The following is a 21,101-nucleotide window of genomic DNA, read 5'->3' on the forward strand; positions in this document are numbered from 1 at the left end:
CAGCACAGGATTCTCGAACTGGCGGGCGCGCTGTCTGTTTTATAGCCTGCTCTGCCACCCAAATTCAAACCTGCCAGACACTTACAGCAACATTATACAAAATGCGGCTGCTGGTGGGTTATTTAGCTAGCCGTTGACGCATTTTGTACAATACGCGCACATACTTTCACATTAATATTTCTAAATGTTAACAAACACATCTCAAATTAAATATAGGTAATTCAATTAAAGTTCTTTTTATTGTCGGAAAATTCACTCGTAGTAGTGATAATCAGAAAAGAATTTCAATGGTAAAAAAATCTCAAGGAAGTATTCCGCCATAATTGCTTTCTGTATAATGTAGTTTATTGTAAAAGCTCGGTCATGTGCACCCTCTGCAGGCCAGAGCTTCACACTACGCTCAAGGAATAGTCAGAGTTTATGTATTTCTTCTCATATCAGGTATTGTTGAATGGCTGCGAGTTTTATGCTCTTGTGTGTTTTTTTCTGTCACATCAGGATTCAATAACCCACATTTCCAAGATTTTCAGGGTTTTTATTGTTCCCCCACACGAAGCATCATGGTTGAATATTAAATGCACTAAAATACATTCCTCACCATTACAATGTGTTATAATCTACCCTCTGGTCTCGAGCATTTGCATGATCATATCTGCAGTGCTTCCTGTAACTCTAACAGAGGTCTTGTTGCTGTGCTTCCTTGTGGGTGCGTCTGCTTTGTTGGTTATCTTCTACATTATTGATGTTACTCAGAGGACCTGTCTGTCTATGAGAGGATGAATTTATCAGCTGTTACATTGTTCTGCAGCAATTCCATTGCAACACTGCAGGATTGGTGCACGCCATGCAGTACCATAATTGAGAACAGCGGTATGGGACATTGTCTTGAACCCAAGTTATCAATAATAATTTGCACGGGACAACAAGGTCATTGTGGTATTTTTAAACCATCTGTACAGCACTGAGTCATATGTAGGAATAACATGACAAAAAGAATGTGGTGGCATGTTATGAACCCCATAATTGTGATACATGTATTTTTTGTGGAAAAAAGTATTACTTGTTAAAATCTTTTCCTCTGAGCAATTAATTAATTCATGTAGCACCCTTCAAGTAAAAGTCACAAGCAAACACATAATCATAAAAACAAACAATCAGTAAAACATCAAAAATAAAACATGAAAAATCGAGGCAATATACCGATAATAAAAGCAAATATACAGATAGTGGAATAGAAAAGTGAATAAATGAAAAGACATTAATACCTAATCTATAAAAATGTACTCAGTTTTAAAAGATGACACTGACTGAGCGATTTTAATGTCTAGAGGGAGATTATACTGGTATAAAATAATATTGAATTATTTTATATTATTTATAATATTACTAAGGGTGGTTTCTTTGCTTTGAAAGGCATAGTATTCTCTTAGTTAAAATACTTTGTTTTCACTGTTCATCAGCTTTGGTGTGCATGTTTTGCGACATCCTTAGTTTTCAGACATGTACGTATCTGGTGTCCCTTTGATGCCAATAGCAGAGTAAGTGACACTGTCTTCAGGGTCCCTAGATGGCTAGAAGAAAGGGAAATGTTCAGTGTTTTATGCTTAGCTACAATACATAGCATGGCAATTCACCCTAGCGGCTACAAATTATGGATATTCTCGTCATACAGCTATCATGTCAATGTGCCCTGGAGCACTACCTTTGTGTCGTCCTTTGTTTTCCTGTGAAATAAAATAACTGCATACTGCATGTCCTCTGAAGGTGGTTCTGTGTCCTAGAAAGGAACAGCGCAATAGTAGTGGTTAAAACAGCAGTATGTATGGTTACCTCCAACAATCTAACGTAACATTTTCTAGATCCAGTATTTGGTGCATTACTGTATAATAAATATACTTCAGTAACTTCTGGTGCCCATTTTGAATGCTGGCCAAATGTAAGTGGTTAGAGGTTAGAGCTGGTGGGCTATGCATGTTCTGATTTGAATATTGACCAAGTAAGCAAAGTGCAGAAAGCAAACCAGAAATTCATCATTCTTCTATTTCTGATAGCATTTCTGCCTGGAAATTTATGGTGGACTGGTACCACAAAAGTCAGATAGAAAACAGTAAATGAAAGTACCACTTCAGTTGGTCCTTCTCCTTGTGGTTGCATAGCCCTTTTTTCATTTTGATTTTCCACTACAATGCAACAGTAAAAAACAAAACAAAAAACACCAGTATGCAGACACCCGACACGTGGACAAAGACAGACAACACAGACAGGCAGGAAGTCAGACAGACAGACACACACACACGCACACACACGCACACACACGCACACATGTTATTAATTCTGGTTTAACCAGAAGGACAGACATATGCCATAATTTGTTTTTGCACAGAGAACCAGAAATGAAATTGATACATGAACATATTTATAATACTATGATCTATTATGTCCCCTCTGATAAAAACATTGAGACAGGAACTAAATAAGTTGGTGTAGTATATTGCCATTTCCCTAAACCAGTGCAGCTACCTGGTGCAGCTACCTCTTTTAGCGCAATACTGAAATGAAACTGATCTTTTCCCTTTATTCACAGACTACGATGTAGCTTTGCTCCAGATATGTGATACTGATATAGTGTAGAAGTAGTTTTACACATTTCCTTCCTTCTTTCCCTATTACTCTCAAAAATTAGAATAAAAAGGACAAAGTTTGTACTACTGCAATCTCAATGAGTGAGGCTCCACAGAAGAATAGTACCTCTACATTGGTGTCTAAAGGTGTCAAGTGCTGTAGGATGGTAATTGCTACAGTACATGTAGGAAACTATATTTTTCATTGTTGTAATTTAATATGTTTAAAACTTGCCCCTCCTGTTCCTCTTCATTCTAAGAGTAAAAACTCCGGCTGCCAGGAAAAGAAGAAGCAGGCTACCAATCACTAGGGCAATGGTCAAATGCGCTCTGCTGTCTTCAGCTGCACTGCAGCACAATAAAAGAAATGGAGTCAGTCCAACATAAGGTAATTTCACTAAAAACAAAGGGTGAATTCCTTAAGTATAAAATGTAAAGCAAATTTTAAGTACATGCTTAAAGTATTTCACAATAACACAATAAATAAACATTTATGTAAAGTAGTAGGAGAAAGAATACATTTTTGGTTTTGGTATTTTTGGTATTACCATTACCAGCAGGGTATCACAGTGGGGGGCCAGAAATTCATGCTACACTCCAATTACCAGACACACAAAACGGTTGTTAACAATTGCATTGTATGGTTGTAATATCAACTTAAGTTGAGTAAGTCACTCTGGATAAAAGAGTCTGCCAAATGACTGTAATGTAATGTACAGTAATGTAACCATACTCTTAGCAGGAGTGTGAAAAGCCCCTATCTACATAATGTAATGCATACTTATGTTATGAGAGACTGCTCATCACTGCCATGACTGGTGAAGTACAGGGGTGGCCAGAATGTGAAACAATGAAGGAAAACAAAAATTGACATTTGCTCCATGAAATGAACATGAAACAAATGTCTTATGTTCATCGTTACCTTGTTTATGTGAATATTTCACTTACTATAAAGTAAATTGGTTTTGTGCATTTCAGCAGTCAAGGCATTCTTCTAACACCAAGAAAATCCTAAGTGTTAAGTGAACGTGTGTGAGGCCAGTTTTGTTTGTGTGTTTGTTTGTTCATTGTGTTGTTGTTTCTGTTACCTGTGCGTTCCTGCTGTTTCTGATTGATGTTCAGTGTTATTGGTAGACTTAACACTTTGATTTCTGCTCATCACATTAGTCGCTGTCGACTGCAGGGATGTTGATGTGTCTATTTGTAGTTCAGTTTCAGATGCTACAGTATATATCAAACAGAAGCAATCCTCAGAGACTAAGCATGTTATTTTGAAACAAATACATGATCGCTATAAACATAAACTACAATCAGCACTTAAAAATGAAATAACTGTAGTACCATTGTTTTATTGGTTTATGTTATATATCAGGTATTATCACATTATTATTTTATTTTTTTAGCTATCTGTTGTAGTTGTTATACTAACACTTTTTGGGTCAGTTCTGAAATATTGACCTACATTTTAATAACTGCATTTGTCATATTTTTAAGAGAATCATCGTTAGAAAGGACACGATTTCAATAATGTAACCTTACCTTGCATGACTCTGATGTAGACAGGGACTCTTTCATGTGAATGCGCCTTTTCTATTGCACACCAGTACCAGTCTGAGTCTGTACTCTGCAGACCGGTCATAGTCACTGTAAATTCTTGACTTGTGGCGTTATCTCTGATTGATACTCTTTTATTGTAATGCCTGGGAGAATCTGATCTTTTTAATTCTTGACAGGAGTCAAAGTCTCTCCCCCTACACCAGTATTTTATAAAGCTCACATATTTGGCACGGGTATATTTACAGGAGACCGCAAGTGACCCCTTCTCCCGTCCTGTGAACACATTTCTGTTGCTGTTGATGGACAGACCATAGTCACCTATTAATAGAACATAAACATACAGACATTGGATCCTATACATAATCCCAACAGTTAACCTTAGCGGCATAAATGTTTCTCTGGTCAGCATTCAAAGGCTTTTAACAAGAAAACAGTAAAAACCTTAGGCATAAAAATAAAATAGAACATTTTACAAGCAATTCTTTTTTTTGTCTCTTTTTAAATGTAAGGCAAAACTTGTATTATTGTAGTACATTCATCTCAAACTCTGGATTCTGGAGGGCTTCTGTATTTTCTGATTTTCAATGTGTTCCTGCACTTAAGTGCTTACTTCAAGTCATTGATTGGCTAAAGAGTCCGCACACCTTGTTACCAGGGCCAGGATTGACTGCTGATTGAATGTAAATCATAGAAATCAACAGAGACTGCGGCCCTCCAGGACAGGAGTTTGAGATCCTATATCTACTGAATATATTCTCCATACCTGCATTCACACTGAGGTACAGATAAAATTCCTCAATCTCCTTCTCTCTTTTCAGACCACAGTAGTAATAACCTTCATCACTCTTCTTTAGCCTCTTCATTGTAATGGTGAATATTCCAAGAGATTTATCATCATGGACTGTGATTCTATCAGCAGCTCCAGTTGTTAAAATCGATTCCGTTTGTGCCAAAATATGGCGGCCAAATATATTTTTGTAAAAAAATAATTTCCCACTGTTTCTGTATTTAACATCGTAATAACAGGGAATCCACACTGATCCTCCTTTTTGTCCCCTAATTTCCTTCAGTGATGACAGACTGTATGTTACTGAGAGAAGAGAATACAGAATACATAGGGCTAAACTGTCCACATTTAAATCAGATATGAACCTTGTTCACATCAAATATATTAGAAAACATGAAGACAAACGAATATCAACAATTGTAGAGTATTTACCTGTTTTGTTTGAACAATGCAAGTTCAGCAATGACATAAACATAACATCTAATTATAAAGTGCTTGCCATACTTGCAGAATCAGAAACAAAGAAATCTTCACTATCTTCCTTCAGATTTTCTCATTAAGTACAGTCCTAGCAGCCTATGATTTTTTTTTTTAAATAATGAAAACACATTAATTACACAATATTTTTCCTTACCAGGGAGAACAGCCCAGAGAATAATCAGAAGATGAAGGGATTCCATTATGCAGAGGAGCCAAAGAGTGACAGCACTGTAGCACCCACTTCCTGTACCACAGTTTCATTCTGTAGGCTTATATATGGTCACACTCTCAAAAAATACTAACATCTGAGGAAGTGCTGAGCATGTGTACAGGAAAGGGCATGTATATTTTACTGTGTAGACAGGTGTCTAGTTTCTATATGACATAAAAAATGCAGACACACAAAAAAACTTAAAATTTTCTTGAGACCCAGGGTTTAATGACTCCATGAATCAATCTCATTTTGAATTTTCTGGCTGAAGACTGATGAGGTCCTTTGACATAAGAACATCCAGACTTAATGGGGGTCCTCAGAGTGACTCAGTTCAGTACAAAGTTAGCATGTGTTCACATTTACCATTGTACCATGTTTTTATGAGATTCTTTAACACTGCATATGTTCACCCAAAGCTGAACAAAGTGCCAAAATAAGTTAACATCAATATATTCCTTTTTAATGTTTGTGTGAAGCTGAGCACATCCCCTGACAATTCCAGTCTTCCATGTTGATTCAGAAGAGAATCTATAGCAGCTCTGATACATGACGCAAGCAGAAGCAGCAGTAGCCGTTCTCATTTCTACCCTGGGTGTCTCCCATCCTGTGGCTTTCAGACATTTCGCCCTAAGGTGCTCATTTAGACCCAGGGTGAGGATTCTCAACTTGGCTCTCCAACAGTGATCATTATGAGTATGGCCAAAATGCAGTGACCATGCTTGCCTATTTAGCCCCAGGGTTAAGAGTGCAGAACAAGATAGCGCGAGAAGAGTCATTACCGAAAGTGAGGGTAGGACAGCTCCAGTAGATGGTGCCATAATTCCCTCATGCACAGTTGGTGAAGTTCCTTGGATTCATTAAGCCCTTACATTAATGGGTTCACACTATTGCACACTTTGACTTGATTCAATGACACTTATAAGAAGTGAACATTATGACTGTAAGATACAAAACATACAAACTTAAGGTTTAAGGCCTAAGGTTCAGAGTCATAGTGTCATTAGGAAAGCAATGCTTGTACTTAAAGAGGCAGTTCACCCAAAATTAAATTTAAGGTTAAAGCTTAATTAGGACTATTATTGGTCATCTGAGAAGTAAACTCAACAAGATGAAATGCAACATAGGCAATATAGCATGAAACATTAAATTGAATTACCATTAATGCATCCTTGACACAATTAACTAGCAAAAAGAGAAAATGTGGGTGAAACTGCATTTTCTTCTCCAATTGAGTTTTTATTCATTTATTTAACACAGAAAAATTACCACTGTAACAATAACTCACATAGTCGATGGCCACCAGCAAAAACAAACCTCAGCCAAAAAACAAACTACATTGGTTGCATAAATATAGTTTAAAAAAAAAAATTTTTTTTAAGTAAAAGCAGATAGGCCCAATTTCATTTTATATTTTTGCTTACTTCATTCAAAAAGGTAGAAAGCAGAGATAGAGAACGAAGTACAGCTGAGAAAGCACCATGTCAGGGACTGAACCCCCACTAGCAGGGGAGGATTAGCATGTGGCTTGACAGGAGGCCACTCCACAAATTGAACCATATTCTTGCCCAACAAACTTTCAGTAGTACCTTCAAGTAGTGAAAGAGGAAGTTGAGAACAAAACATTCCAAATTAGGTCAATTTATTTAAATTGCATCTATGTTGTACTGCAATGTTGTACTAACACGTACAGTAGGCTATTCAAAGTGGTTCAGTCCAAAGGATATTTTTTAAGTTTTCTGCTCTTAGCCTCATATATCGCAGAGCAGTCCCCATTGCTTCTCTCATTAATCACTCCTTTGGCCAATAGATGGCTGCAATCTGCCTGCATTAGCAGCAGTCTTTTAGCGCAGCAAACACTGTAGCTTTGCTAGCAGAAACAGAATGCAGAAACAGAGAGCAGATTTCATGACTTCATGCTTTCAGATAACTGCACCCTCCCTAATTGACATGTAATATTCCAACAGTGAAATGTCATGAAACTGAACAACGCATTTCAAGAAAACTCATGTTCACTCACTTTCCACAATGATGACAAGCCCTCAGTGGGGCTCTTTTTTGGACTACGTAACATTAAGCAGATAGATAATATTGGATGTAACTACCTAATGTAGATATATTCAAAAATATAGCTGCGAGCAGCAATGGCGGGGCCAAGCACGAATGGGGCGCCTGGCCGACAAGCAACCGGAAGATCCCCTGAAGACGACACCAGTCCGTCGCAGGGAGAACGGCACAACCATTCTGCAAAGTTTTGTTAAAGCAGACCAGTCGGTTATACGGGCCGCCGTAGACTTCCATGGCAGAAAGCATTTGAAGCATTTGTCAAAAGTTTAATTAGTGGAAGATCACAGCTCTAGGACAAGAAATATCTAATTTGCGAAAAATCTAATGGGCGGGGCTTATGGGTCCTAATTGGAAACTTGTTACCCTTGACGAGTTGCACATATGTGCAAAATTTCATGACTGTAACTCAAATGGGGACGGAGATATGCTTGTTCAAAATTATCTAAGAAAAACACCTTTTTGCTCATGACAGCGCCACCTCTTGGCCAATCGGCATCATATTTCCTCCCTGTCCATATAGCGCGCCCCAATATATGTGTGCCAAGTTTCGAAAACATCGGCCTTGCGGTTATGCCTAAACATAAAATGAGCTCTCTAGCGCCACCACTTTGTTCGATCGAGCCGAAAATGGATGGTTAGCCTCCTCTCATCGCTGCTGATGTGCCTACCAAGTTTCATGGTGTTCGGTGAAACCGTTCAGAATTTACACACCTTCATGTTACAGGCCACGCCCTCTTCAATTTTCATTGGCTCATTGTGGCCATATAAATTGCTTAATCAAAATTCTGTGAATAACTTTTGGTCAGCACCATCTGTAGATCATACGTACCGAATTTGGTGGTGATCGGATGAAGGCCCTAGGACTAGTTCGCAAAAGTAGGTTTTTCGAATAATTCAAAATGGCGGGAAATCTGTTATGACGCGTTTTAACGGCAATTGGTGCATTGGAATCGGCATGACCCAAGGATTCAGCGGAAACAATCCGCACAACTCTAGGACAAACGGTTCAAAAGTTATAAGCAAAAATGTACCTTGAAGTTTGGCCTGTTGGTGGCGCTACAGAGTTCGATGGATTGACCCCAAATTCGATGCCTGGATACATTGGCCTATCCTTGATCAATGTGCCAAATTTCATAAAAAGTTACCAATGGGTTCTATGGGCTGCCATAGACTCGCATTGCAGAAATAATAATAATACTAACGATTACAATAGGTGCCCTGCACCTTCGGTGCTTGGCCCCTAATGAGTTGACAAACGAAACAGCTTCTCCTGAACAGAGTTGCCTGTTGCCTAGGTTAGTCCAAATTCCGGTTTAGGTTTCCGGCTGAGTTTCAAAATAAAAGCACAATGTATGCCCTAAAGACCAGCTTTTCTCTGTTTTTTTTTTTTTTCTGGCATGACATAGAGATTTATTTTAATACATGTCAATTTGGACAATGACCGCTGCAATTTAAATTTGATCAATGTTAATAATTGTATTTTGTGAACCCTAAAGGTTGGATTATAGCCCATGTTGTGAAATTCAACAACTTACCATGCAGAGGTGGTGATAAATACATCTTTTGGAATGATACTATAGAAATAATGGCTAATGGTGAACTCTTTTGGAATGTAGAAGGCCATAGGTTTAGCTGGAGCTATGCTACATGGGTACAGCATTTATTAGTGTACTTACATGACCTATAATTGGAAGGTTATTACTTTCAGTTGCACATCCAGGACAGACATTTCACATCAGTGGAATTCAATGCTGCAAATGCACATTGTGTATTTGTGAGTATATGGGTGATGGGGAAAAGCCAGCAACAATCTTTATGATGTAATTGTGATACTAATTTCATTTCATTGTAATACTAGAGAGTCTAAAATGCATGTCTAGTTTTTTCTTTCCAGTACACACAATTACATTAGGTTTGTATAAAAAAGTTCCGTTTAATATTTGTTATTTTTGCTCTTTTAGTAACCTTTCCGACTGTAAAATTATTTGTGAAGTCACTTATAATTATTTTCACAATCTTTGTCAAAGAAAATAACTACAGGGTTTAAGCTTTCCAAAACTCACTTTCTGGACAAACAACAAGCGCTTTCATTTTGAAATTCTCAAACGGAAGTTGTCAGTGTGAAGGAGCGAAGCTGAAACTGGCAGGCAACGTACACGACAACTACATTTTCGAAGGCCCCAAGAACGGGAATCAGAAGGTAGTTCGACTGCTAGCTAGTCTAATATGTTGTGTTTTAGGCAGAAACAAGTCTTGTGTAATAACTAGATTGTCTTATTTTCTACATATGTAAGTTAGGCGGTTTGCTACTGAACACAAAAAAAAATAAAAAAATAAATATGCATTGAAATTGCTTGTCTTGCGATGAGTTAAAGATAGCAATGGACAGCTAACAAAGTTAGGATATAGCTAGTAGGATAGTCGACAGCTTGCTCGAACAGTAGCTAGTCTAGCTATTCTGAGGACACTATCTTGGTGGTTCACTATCTAGCTAGCTAGCTAACTTGCTGTCATGAAATTGGTGTCTGCAAGCAGCTAACGTTAGCTTGCAAGCTTCTTTTTAAGAAGCTTGATTTGTGTTATGAATGTGAGCGAAACTTCTATGTTTTTTTTTTTTTTTAAAGGGTGGAATGTTGGTCCTGTTCGGAGTGAAATAGCTTGTGTAAGTGAAGAGGTCGTTACACTGTATCCCCAGGGAGTTGTCTGTCATACAGGATTTGCTAGGTGGTGACCTGTTAGTCTATTCCGGCATCCGGCCTGGCTTCACAAACGTTTATTTGAGATTAATTTGATAAGGGTTTAACCTAATTAATTTACACTATGTACATTTGTAAGGTTAGCCAGTTCACTTTCTTTCTTCACACAACTTTATACTGTTTCCCGTCAGGGGGGGACAGGTTAACCATAACGTTCACTGTGGTAGGATAAACTGCCGCTGCCATGACGGACCCTTGGAAGGAGTGCATGGACCACTGCCTGGTTGTGACAAAGGAGGCAGGAAAGGTGAGCATTATTGTCTCCAGCGCACATTGGCGAAAGAACACTACATTACTTCTCATTGTTAGGAAGAGTGAAGTGTGTCCCTATAGCCTTATTCACTTGAGTTTTATGATCATGTGTTTTTGGATTCTTTACGATTTATATTGAGTTAAAAGTAATATTGAGTACCTTGAATAATCTATACTAACATCTGCTTTAGGTTATTTATCTTTGAGCTGTATAATAGTGAAACATTTTTTTACTTTTATCGTCATGGATTATTGTCATTCCTGTCCTAAACTAGAGACCATAATCCTTACTGTTGTTGGCACGGTACAAACGTCATGTAATGTTTTATAGAATTATTTTATGTTTAATATTTCTTTCACTTATTTGTGTGAATAGTGTCTATTTAAGGATAGGGACTGCAAAACAGTTAATGTTAATAACTGCAATTAATGTGTTTATAAGGTAATGACTAGTAATTCTAATTTTTGGAAGTTAAAAGCCCATAGGTGACTATTTTTAGTTGTCAGCCACAGAATTGGTTTCTGGTTTTCACTCCTTAAATTGCCTCTATTAATAGTGTCCCACAGCTGTTGAAGTCCTTTTCTGAGAGTGCATCAAACCTGACACACTTAACTCTTTGTCAGAGGTCAAGAGTGAACAGAATGACGTGCATTATATATTGAGGCCTATAACAACATGCAGTGCATATTGAGGCCTGTAACAACCTTCCTTTAGTTTCTCTGTGCAACTGCATCACCTTCTTTCTATCCTTTTTCTCTTTTGCCGTTACTTTTTTGGTCAGCTTTTCCTGTTCTGTGTATAGTATACTGTATTTAGAAATGGTCTTATTCAGGTATTTAATTAATACTGACGTTCTGTCTGGTCAGATGATCCGAGAGGCACTGAAGAAGGAAATCTCTGTCATGCAAAAGAGCTCCCCAGTGGATCTTGTGACAGAGACAGACCAGAAAGTGGAGGCCCTAATCATATCCTCCCTAAAGGAGAAGTATCCCACTCACAGGTAACAGAAGCTGCTGGGAGGAAGAAATAGTATTAAGATTATTTTCTGCTATCGGTTTTTATGCCTCTGCGAAGGCATAGCCGTGGCCGGAGACATTATGTTTTCGGGTTGTCCGTCCTTCCGATTCTCGTGAACGCGATATCTCAAGAACGCCTTGAGGGAATTTCTTCAAGTTTGGCACAATCATCCACTTGGACTCAAGGATGAACTGATTAGATTTTGGTGGTCAAAGGTCAAGGTCACTGTGACCTCACAAAACATGTTTTTGCCTTGAGGGAATACAAAACACGTTTTTGCCTTGAGGGAATTTCTTCACAGTTGGCACAAATGTCCACTTGGACTCAAGAATGAGCTGATTTGATTTTGGTGGTCAAAGGTCAAAGGTCAAGGTCACTGTGACGTCACGTCCATCCCATTCTCTTGTGAACGCGATATCTCAAGAACGCCTGGAGGGAATTTCTTCAAATTTGGCACAAACGTCCACTTGGACTCAAGGATGAACTGATTAGATTTTGGTGGTCAAAGGTCAAGGTCACTGTGACCTCACAAAACACGTTTTTGGCCATAACTCAAGAATTCATACGCTAATTATGACAAAGTTATACACAAATGTCTAATAGGATAAAATGATGTAGTGATGACATTTTATGTCCAAACTAGCTACTGCTTGGCGGAGGCATACAACCGCGAGGCGGTATTTCTAGTTTGGGAAGAAAATAAAAGGGCTCATGTTCAGGAGCTGAGAGTGGACCTTGTGGTAGCTAACGGCTTTTAGGATACTGTTTGTTGTGGTAGGGTAGGGTGATGGAACTCAAACCTGAACAGGCATGGCACAGTAAGAAGAATGTTCTGTGGCACTGTTTAAAGCTGTGTCGAAAACACCAGTGATTATAATGAATAAAATCTGACTTTCACTTAAACCCAGACAAATTTCCCATTGGCATATTGGTGAGGATGTACTATCGCCTGTTGTCTTTCCCCCTGTGTTTTTGTGTGGTTGTTCTCTTAGTTTTATTGGAGAGGAATCCGTGGCAGCAGGAGCTCCCAGCATTCTCACTGACAACCCCACCTGGATCATTGACCCCATAGATGGGACCACTAACTTTGTCCACAGGTTTGTTTGCTAAAAACAGAAATTTGGATTCTGACTTTAAATTTTGTAGGAGATTAAAGCTAAAGGTTATCTACAGTTGAAGTCGGAAGTTTACATACACAACTTCATGGTGGCAAACTATAGTGTTGGCAAGTCAGTTAGGACATCTACTTTGTGCATGACACAAGTAATTTTTCCAACAATTGTTTACAGACAGATTATTTCACTTTTAATTCACTATATCACAATTCCAGTGGGTCAGAGGTTTACATACACTAAGTTGACTGTGCCTTTAAACAGCTTGGAAAATTCCAGAAAATTATGTCATGGCTTTAGAAACTTCTGATGGGCTAATTGGCATTATTTGAGTCAATTGGAGGTGTACCTGTGGATGTATTTTAAGGCCTACCTACAAACTCAGTGCCTGTTTGCTTGACATGGGAAAATCAAAAGAAATCAGCCAAGACCCCAGAAGGAAAATTGTGGACCTCCACAAGTCTGGTTCATCCTTGGGAGCAATTTCCAAATGCCTGAAGGTACCACGTTCGTCTGTACAAACAGTAGTACGCAAGTATAAACACCATGGGACCACGCAGCCGTCATACCGCTCAGGAAGGAGACGCATTCTGTCTCCTAGAGATGAACGTGCTTCAGTGCGAAAAGTGCAAATCAATCCCAGAACAACAGCAAAGGACCTTGTGAAGATGCTGGAGGGAACAGGTACAAATGTATCTATATCCACAGTAAAACATGTCTTATATCAACATAACCTGAAAGGCTGCTCAGCGAGGAAGAAGCCACGGTATTGGAGTGGCCATCACAAAGTCCTGACCTCAATCCAATCGAAAATTTATGGGCAGAACTGAAAAAGCGTGTGCAAGCAAGGAGGCCTACAAACGTTACTCAGTTACACCAGTTCTGTCAGAAGGAATGGGCCAAAATTCCAGAAACTTATTGTGAGAAGTTTGTGGAAGGCTACCCGAAACTTTTGACCCAAGTTAAACAATTTAAAGGCAATGCTACCAAATACTAAACTTCTGATCCACTGGGAATGTGATGAAAGAAATAAAAGCTGAAATAAATAATTCTCTCTACTATTACTCTGACATTTCACATTCTTAAAATAAAGTCGTGATCCTAACTGACAGGGAATGTTGACTAGGATTACATGTCAGGAATTGTGAAAAACTGAGTTTAAATAGATTTGGCTAAGGTGTATGTAAACCTTCGACATCAACTGTATCTATCTCCCAATTTTCTTCTCCGTTTGAAATGCCCAATTGTGTTTATCAACACTTGTTGCTGCAACCTCTGCTATCGATTTGGCAGAGTGCAGACAAACATGCTCTCCTCTGAAGCATATGATGTCAGCTGCCACTTTTTGTGACTCTGCAGTTCGCAAGTTGGGCTCACACATATATGAGTTAGAGGAAGACACTTTATGTGCAGCTCAACACGTAGAACTTGAAGGCACCCAATCGACCAGGATGTGTCACTGGTTTGCAATGATATGCTTCATCCCAGCTGATTGAATACTTCCCATCCCTGGGTGATGTTAGAGTCAATTGAGCCAGCTGGCACTGGCATGGTCTGGACTTAATATCTAAATGTGGGGCTCATCCATGCAGTACTGTGCCTTAACAAGATGAATTAATAAAGTAATATGGTTGTAATCATGAGGAAAAGAGTGTGTTATGGAGATTTCTGACCAGCTACTACCCAGCAGTAATGAATGAGGCGCATGTTAACTAGGCTAAGGTTCCAAGACATTATTCTTCAACTCTCATTTCCATACAGGTTCCCATTTGTGTCTGTGTCCATTGGGTTTGCTGTTAACAAAGAGGTAAAGTTGTTTCAGTATCTAATACTCTTAGGCCGGAAACATACCCTACGCAAGTGCGTGAACGCCAATGACAAACAGCAGGCCGATGCACTTCAAACGCTGTACATACTCAACGTGTGTTCTCATGTCCCTGTGGAGGTTATAAACCCGAGTCCTCAAGGGAGCGATGCAGGACAGCTGCAAAAGATTGAGTGGAAGAGGACGGCTTCATCCTGTTGTTACCTGCTGTAATGCCCCTCGCTGTGATGCATGAAACTGCAGTTTACGCTTGCGTTGCCTTAAGGATTTCAGCTGACACATTTTAGAATGCAGCTACGCGTGAAATCAACTTTGTGTGGCTTGAAGCATATGCGTTCGCGTACTTACGTAGGTCATGTTTCCGGCCTTAAATTAGTTTAGTCATTGTTATCATTCAGGCTAGCCCATAACAATAAAAAGCGATGGCATTAGTAAATGGGTCGTAACAATGTTCCAGGTAATGTCTTAACAAAAATTGAATTATACAGTCAGCCAATCAGTGAGGGATCCAATTCAATGAATATCCAACCTGCCAATACTTTAAGTATAGAGTAATTGGAAAATTTATGTTGCGATTGACTGATCTGGATGGCGTCCTGTGGGCTTTGAAAAGTGCATAAAAGTGCAGATTTGCCATGATTTTCAGTGGTACCTGAGGGGTGCAACAATATCATAATACTTATTATAATAACAAGTATTAATAATATTTACAAGTAGTAATAATATAATAAATGTTATTCCCATTTTGGAGGGGTTTCATGTTTTGGAAGATGCCATGAATGCTGACTTCATTTGTGCACTAGCTCCCTGGTTTAATGAACCATTGTTGGTAGTAATACCACGGATACTAGTAAGCAAGTTGCCAGCTAATTGACACGGCAAGAGATATGTTTGGCCCACACATCTAAAGATCAAGGTTCCCATCCTGGGGAACTAATCATACTCTTTTTCGTGGTAAACAGTCACGTGCTAACTCATGTTTTTGACCTCCACTACACCCCCCCTCCACCCCACCTAAACTGGTAGACATCTGTCATATCGCCTGGGTTATGGTACTGCTTTTTACTATACGGACAATTGCGCCTTTCAGCTGAAGACAAAGGCCCCCCAGCCCAGAGGACTATTCATAGTCTTACTGCCTCTCTATAGGAACTGCAGTCTGTAACAGATGTTCAAATTCTGACTCATGCCTATGAACTCCATTACAGTGATACTTCAGCATCCCATCTCACAGGTTTAAACATTACCTGCTTGTTTTTTAGATTGAATTTGGGATTGTGTACAGCTGCATTGAGGAAAAGATGTATACGGCTCAGAAGGGAAAAGGAGCGTTCTGCAACGGAGTCCCAATAAAAGTGTCAGGGCAAGAAGGTGAGTTAATCATCATTATCAAAAGACAATTATTCCATCAAAGCCAATAATTAATATATGACATGATACTGAATGCACAGATTTGTGGAAAGGGAAATGCATAAGATGCCAGTTTCTCTTTCCATCTGTAGACATCACAAAGTCGCTTGTGCTGACAGAGCTGGGGCTGAAGAATGATCCTGAGCACTTCAATGCCATGATGTTAAACATGCGGAAGATCCTGACCATCCCTGTGCATGGGTGAGCTTACGACCAGACCCTGTCTTTTCTGTCTTTGGAATGGAACAGTGACACCAAGCGTGTTATTGATCCCTGGAAATCTGATGCGCATATGTAAATTATGCATTCTCTGCCTATCATCTTCCATTATATTGCAGGCATGCTAGTTTCCCTATGTTATTCTTACAAAGCTCTATTGAATCCTTGACTTGTCTAATGTTTTTTCCTACAGCTTTGTACCAATTCGTCGTAGTAGTATTGCATAGAAATCTGCGTGTCAAAGTAGTGCACAGCGCTTTTAATGTCTGTCCTGATTCCTCCTCCTAGTATCCGCTCTCCGGGTAGCGCGGCAGTGAATATGTGTCTGGTGGCCTGTGGGTCAGCTGATGCGTACTACCACATTGGGATTCACTGCTGGGATATGGCTGGGGGTGCTGCCATTGTCACTGAGGCTGGCGGAGTCATCATGGACGTCGCAGGTAAGACGTGGAGCAAGGCCCTGCAGAGTACCTTCTTTGCTTTAAGGAACTTTCTGGTTAGACCCCTTATAAAGTGTGACTGTGGTTAGCTGTGGTTTGGTTGAGCATGCCACAGTAACCAAAAAATAACCAAAATACCAAATGACCCAAAAAAGTTTGTTTTGGCCCTTCGTAACATGATGTCACTAATTAGTTTAGATGTTTGAGATGACGGTTGTAATGAACCTGGACCCAGTTGGAGTAATGGAGACTATGGATTACATTATGAAACCGTGTACAGCTAACGTAGCTGCAGTTCTGCTCTGTGATACAGTACGCTTTGTGTTTGTGTTCCAGGTGGCCCATTCGACCTGATGTCTCGGAGGCTGATCACTGCAAGCAGTAGGGCTGTCGCAGAGCGCATTGTTCAGCAACTCCAGGTGTTTCCCTGCGGACGAGATGACACCTTGGGCTAGAGCACTGGTTTTCGCACTCCTAAATCCAATTGGGACACTTCAAAATACGAACCTCTGCCTTTGTTTGCGCCTTAAATTTGTTTATGCCTGGATGCAATTCTTCATGCACTCCAAAACAGGTGCATGTAATTTATTTCAATGTTTATTTTTAATCGGTCTTTCAAAACATTTTTATTGATCAAGCAAGGTAGCAGGTGCTTGCCGAACCTTTTTATGGTATAATATCAACAAATGCTATCTCAGGTCTGACAATGATAAAAAAAAAATATGTAACAGAGCAATGAAATTGTTGGTACCACCCTGTAAAGAACCAGTATTGACTTTACATCTGCGAGTTGGAAACAATCAATGACGGGAGTAGTACTGTGCAGTGGGAGCTTGTGAGCTAATGGCAGCAGAGGCTAAACAGGAACCTTTGAACGCTGTCTTAAATCTTCTGATTCTGTTGCATGATAATCAGATGTATAGATTTAAATAAGGTTGTCCATCTGCAGCTTGAATGTGTCAGGTTAATTTTGTGTACCTTACTTGACACATTGTGTATTATAACTAAGAGATTGGATTGGATTTGCTTTATATGATGCATCTTGATCATTAGAAAGAGGTTAGGTGGGTCCTGCATCACTGCAATTTTCATGTGGAACGTGCAACGGTTATGAGAGATTATATCACCATATTGGATGCAATTATGCAAAAAGCCATGAGCTGCTGATGGGTTGGTTTTATTTTAAAATGACAGATTAGTTATTCATGCGAACTAGCTAAAAACAACCAACAGTTTAAAAATATGCTTTTAGCCTCTCCCATTTCAGTCACACAGGCCTGCACTCTATGCAGTGCATGAAGGGGCAGACTGGCAGCACGTTTCTTTGTCAAATAGAAGGTGAAGGAAAATACTCAATTTAATAGTATCCTAGTGTATAAGAACATGGAAGTCTTGTTAACCCCAGAATAAAACCCAAGGAAAGCATTTGGTTTGTGAGACCAAGCATTAGAACGCAGCCTAGTAAAGGCCATCAGATCAAGTATTTATACATCTGGCCATTTATTGTTATTGGCTTTTAATACTTTTGCCAGTTAACTTATAATGTTAATATAAATACATATTAAGTTCCTGTGTGTGTGGGTGTGGGTGTGTGTGTATATATATATATAGATATATGTGCGTATGTGTATGTATATGTATACATATAAACTTCTGATCATTTTTTCCATGTAACAGTTCTGTGTGCCCTCTTAGTGCTCATCTGTTCTAACTTGTTGTTTACGATGTTGATAAATGTCATACTTTTTGCAGCCTTCTCAAAGTTAGTATAGTATTATTGAAAAAAGGGTTATAGGATAATTCCATTTTTTCAAACTGGGTCTTCTTTCCTAGTATTTTCCATCATTCCTATTGCTACTGACAGTATTTTAGGCAGATTCTTCATGTCAGGTAGCTTCACAAGGACATCTGTGGGGCATGATCAAGATACAGCTTCAATTTACCTCCAACTAATCCAGTTTATCTAAACCTCATATTTGGAAGTGAAAATGAATGTGAAACTTGAAATTTATTTGCTGAAATGAAAAATAAAAATTTCTATTTCAGCTAGCAGAATCGACCTACCGTAATTACCTTACAAAAAACCTGAAAATGAAGCATCTGCATAAAATGTTGTCAGAACCAATAGGAAACGATGGAAAATACTACAAAAATAAGATCCAGGCTTAACATAACTGGTGCTAAAAAAGAACTTATTCACTGTATTCTTGAATGGATGGCCAGTTTAATTCAATGATGACCCCATTAAGTGGATATATCACAGTATTTCTTAGCCATATTTAAGTGTGATTTAGGGAAGGAAATGGTAGGAATGCAGTTTATCTACCTCGTGAATTTGCGATGCCAGAAAAAGTCACTTTGCAAATACTGTAATATCTCTGCAAAGAAAGTATTAAAGCTTGAGGTGAAAGTAGCCCAAATGTAACTTTGGAAAATAAGGATTAGAAATTGAGTATACAGGAAGGAATCTCTGTTGTAGATCATAAATCAGTACTTTATGGTACACTTGCATTAAATTTACATTTATTCACTGCTGGTTTAAATTCCAGTAAAGTTATTGGCAGTGACTTTAATCATTATATATGACACTCCTTTTTTGAAGTAGTTATTTATTTGCACTGAAATAGAGGTTATACTTATGTTGATGTTGTATTTTTTTTTCAAGTGGTGAGTTTTTTCAGTACTTCAGTATTTTACATTACATTACATTACAGGCATTTAGCAGACGCTCTTATCCAGAGCGACGTACAACAGTGCATCAGTTCAAAGTATTTAACTTTAATAATTAAATTATTAGCAACTCTAGATTTGCAGCATTATTTCATGTATGTTGTATGTGTTTGCACATATCCCATATTCTAATGTAGGCCTCTTAAGTCTGGGTTCATGATATTATTGGAATGCTGTTCTTTGCACAGTGGGCACCCAGACCAATCTGAGATGATCCTATTATTTGCATAGTCTGCTTACAATTAAAATGTGTGGGAGGGGTGTTGTTACTGTTTAAAGGGGAGGCCCATTAAAAAAAGAGAAAGACCATGCTTAATGTAGGGTATAAGCAGAGCTACAAGGTTCAAAATGGATTTCACTTCTGAGCACTGCAGTGTAAGAGAATGTACTGTAATAGTTGTGTGAATCTGTTCTGAATCTCCCAAGGTATCATTTCAGTGGCATTGCATGCCATTAATGTGAAACTGATAAGCGGTGTTTTGCCATATAGTGCAATAAAGGAACAAAGGAAACTGCTGCATAAACAGATAAAAAAATAAAAGTACCCTACAAAAGGAACTTCTTGAATCAAATGAGTGATCATTGAGTTTTTTATCATTAAATTTTTCCACAATGTTATTTGTTGGTCTCATAACAGCTCTTTACAGTGTTCTGCTTGATCAAATCGTGGATATATTTCAGTGGTGCCCAATCATGTGCCATGGAGTATGCAGGTTTACATTCCTACCAAATCACTTGACCTGCTGTTTTCACTAATAATATAAAAAGTAATACGCACATACATACATACATAAAAATACAGTACATTAGAGAGCCCTGCCCTTTTTTCTCTTTTTTAAAGATTTGCTTGCACCTTTTTTTCCCACTCCCTGTTATTTGGTTTACAAATAATATACCCAAGAGGGACCATGTATAGATAAAATAACAGTGGCCCTAAAATTGACCCTTGTGGGACCCCACACATAATGTCAACTTTTTCAGAGCTGTAACTGCAGAGAGAGACATAGCATTTCTGGCCCTGCAGGTACGATGCAAACTAATTTAGAACTGGGCCAGATAGGCTGACCCAGTTTTTTAATCTATTAAATAAAATGGATTGATCAACTGCTACAAATGCAGCACTCAAATCCAATAGCACTAATAGCACTCTGAGGTTATAGTTATTTTAACTAGGGCCAGAAACCTGGGAAGGAAAACATAAACTACTATGCCCTGAGGCGATTGGGCACTTTGTGCAACATCACCTTCTTCTGTGTACATCTGTTCAGGACGCTAAGGTACATTAGCACACCACTGTGACAAATTCAGACTGACTACAGAAACCCTTAACCAGCAAGTGCTTCTCAAATGGCAAGTCATCATTCGATCCCTGGCTGATATCTCCAAGTTCCTGGTGGTGACTGAGATTGGGATAGAGTGATATGAACTGGCAGTGATGACTCAGACGAAGATCCCAATCCATGGAAAAGAAAAGGAGTCATATGCTGTCATTAAGGAGATACACTATGGTGGCTGATATAGAGTGCATAAACTGTAACAGAGGTGACCAGAGCATTGTTCAATCAGTAGTGACAGCAGCTGTGGACATGTCCTGGTATTAGGCAATATTAGTGCAA

General features: G+C 38.8%; 2 protein-coding genes across 10 annotated transcripts; one reads left to right on the top strand and one right to left on the bottom strand.

Annotated features, from left to right (window-relative positions):
• Positions 1 to 519: 519 nt before the first annotated feature.
• Positions 520 to 5,748, bottom strand: LOC118224989 (polymeric immunoglobulin receptor-like). 4 transcript variants are annotated; one of them, XM_035412891.1, is made up of 8 exons: positions 5,600 to 5,748; positions 4,942 to 5,268; positions 4,161 to 4,496; positions 3,710 to 3,842; positions 2,857 to 2,969; positions 2,122 to 2,180; positions 1,703 to 1,777; positions 520 to 1,571 (listed from the first exon to the last, which is right to left on the bottom strand). In XM_035412891.1, exons 1-8 carry the CDS (start codon positions 5,643 to 5,645, stop codon positions 1,488 to 1,490), a joined length of 1,173 nt encoding a protein of 390 aa, XP_035268782.1. In that variant the 5' UTR covers positions 5,646 to 5,748; the 3' UTR covers positions 520 to 1,487. The 4 variants fall into 4 exon arrangements, 3 of the variants coding, with proteins under 3 accessions (XP_035268782.1, XP_035268785.1, XP_035268783.1); XR_004764734.1 differs by lacking the exon at positions 2,857 to 2,969; XM_035412894.1 differs by lacking the exon at positions 4,942 to 5,268 and having other exon boundaries at positions 5,600 to 5,713.
• Positions 5,749 to 9,819: 4,071 nt separating this feature from the next.
• Positions 9,820 to 20,052, top strand: LOC118226095 (inositol monophosphatase 1-like). 6 transcript variants are annotated; one of them, XM_035415399.1, is made up of 10 exons: positions 9,826 to 9,923; positions 10,348 to 10,385; positions 10,647 to 10,726; positions 11,599 to 11,732; positions 12,742 to 12,846; positions 14,623 to 14,668; positions 15,949 to 16,057; positions 16,189 to 16,297; positions 16,604 to 16,755; positions 17,092 to 20,052. In XM_035415399.1, the coding sequence occupies exons 3-10, from the start codon at positions 10,664 to 10,666 to the stop codon at positions 17,208 to 17,210; spliced, it is 837 nt and encodes a 278-aa protein (XP_035271290.1). In that variant the 5' UTR covers positions 9,826 to 9,923; positions 10,348 to 10,385; positions 10,647 to 10,663; the 3' UTR covers positions 17,211 to 20,052. The 6 variants fall into 6 exon arrangements, with proteins under 6 accessions (XP_035271288.1, XP_035271290.1, XP_035271287.1 ...); XM_035415398.1 differs by having other exon boundaries at positions 9,864 to 9,923; positions 10,611 to 10,726; XM_035415401.1 differs by lacking the exon at positions 9,826 to 9,923 and adding an exon at positions 9,996 to 10,012.
• Positions 20,053 to 21,101: the final 1,049 nt, after the last annotated feature.

This window comes from Anguilla anguilla, chromosome 4 (genome assembly GCF_013347855.1).
Source record: "Anguilla anguilla isolate fAngAng1 chromosome 4, fAngAng1.pri, whole genome shotgun sequence".
Taxonomy (NCBI): domain Eukaryota; kingdom Metazoa; phylum Chordata; class Actinopteri; order Anguilliformes; family Anguillidae; genus Anguilla; species Anguilla anguilla.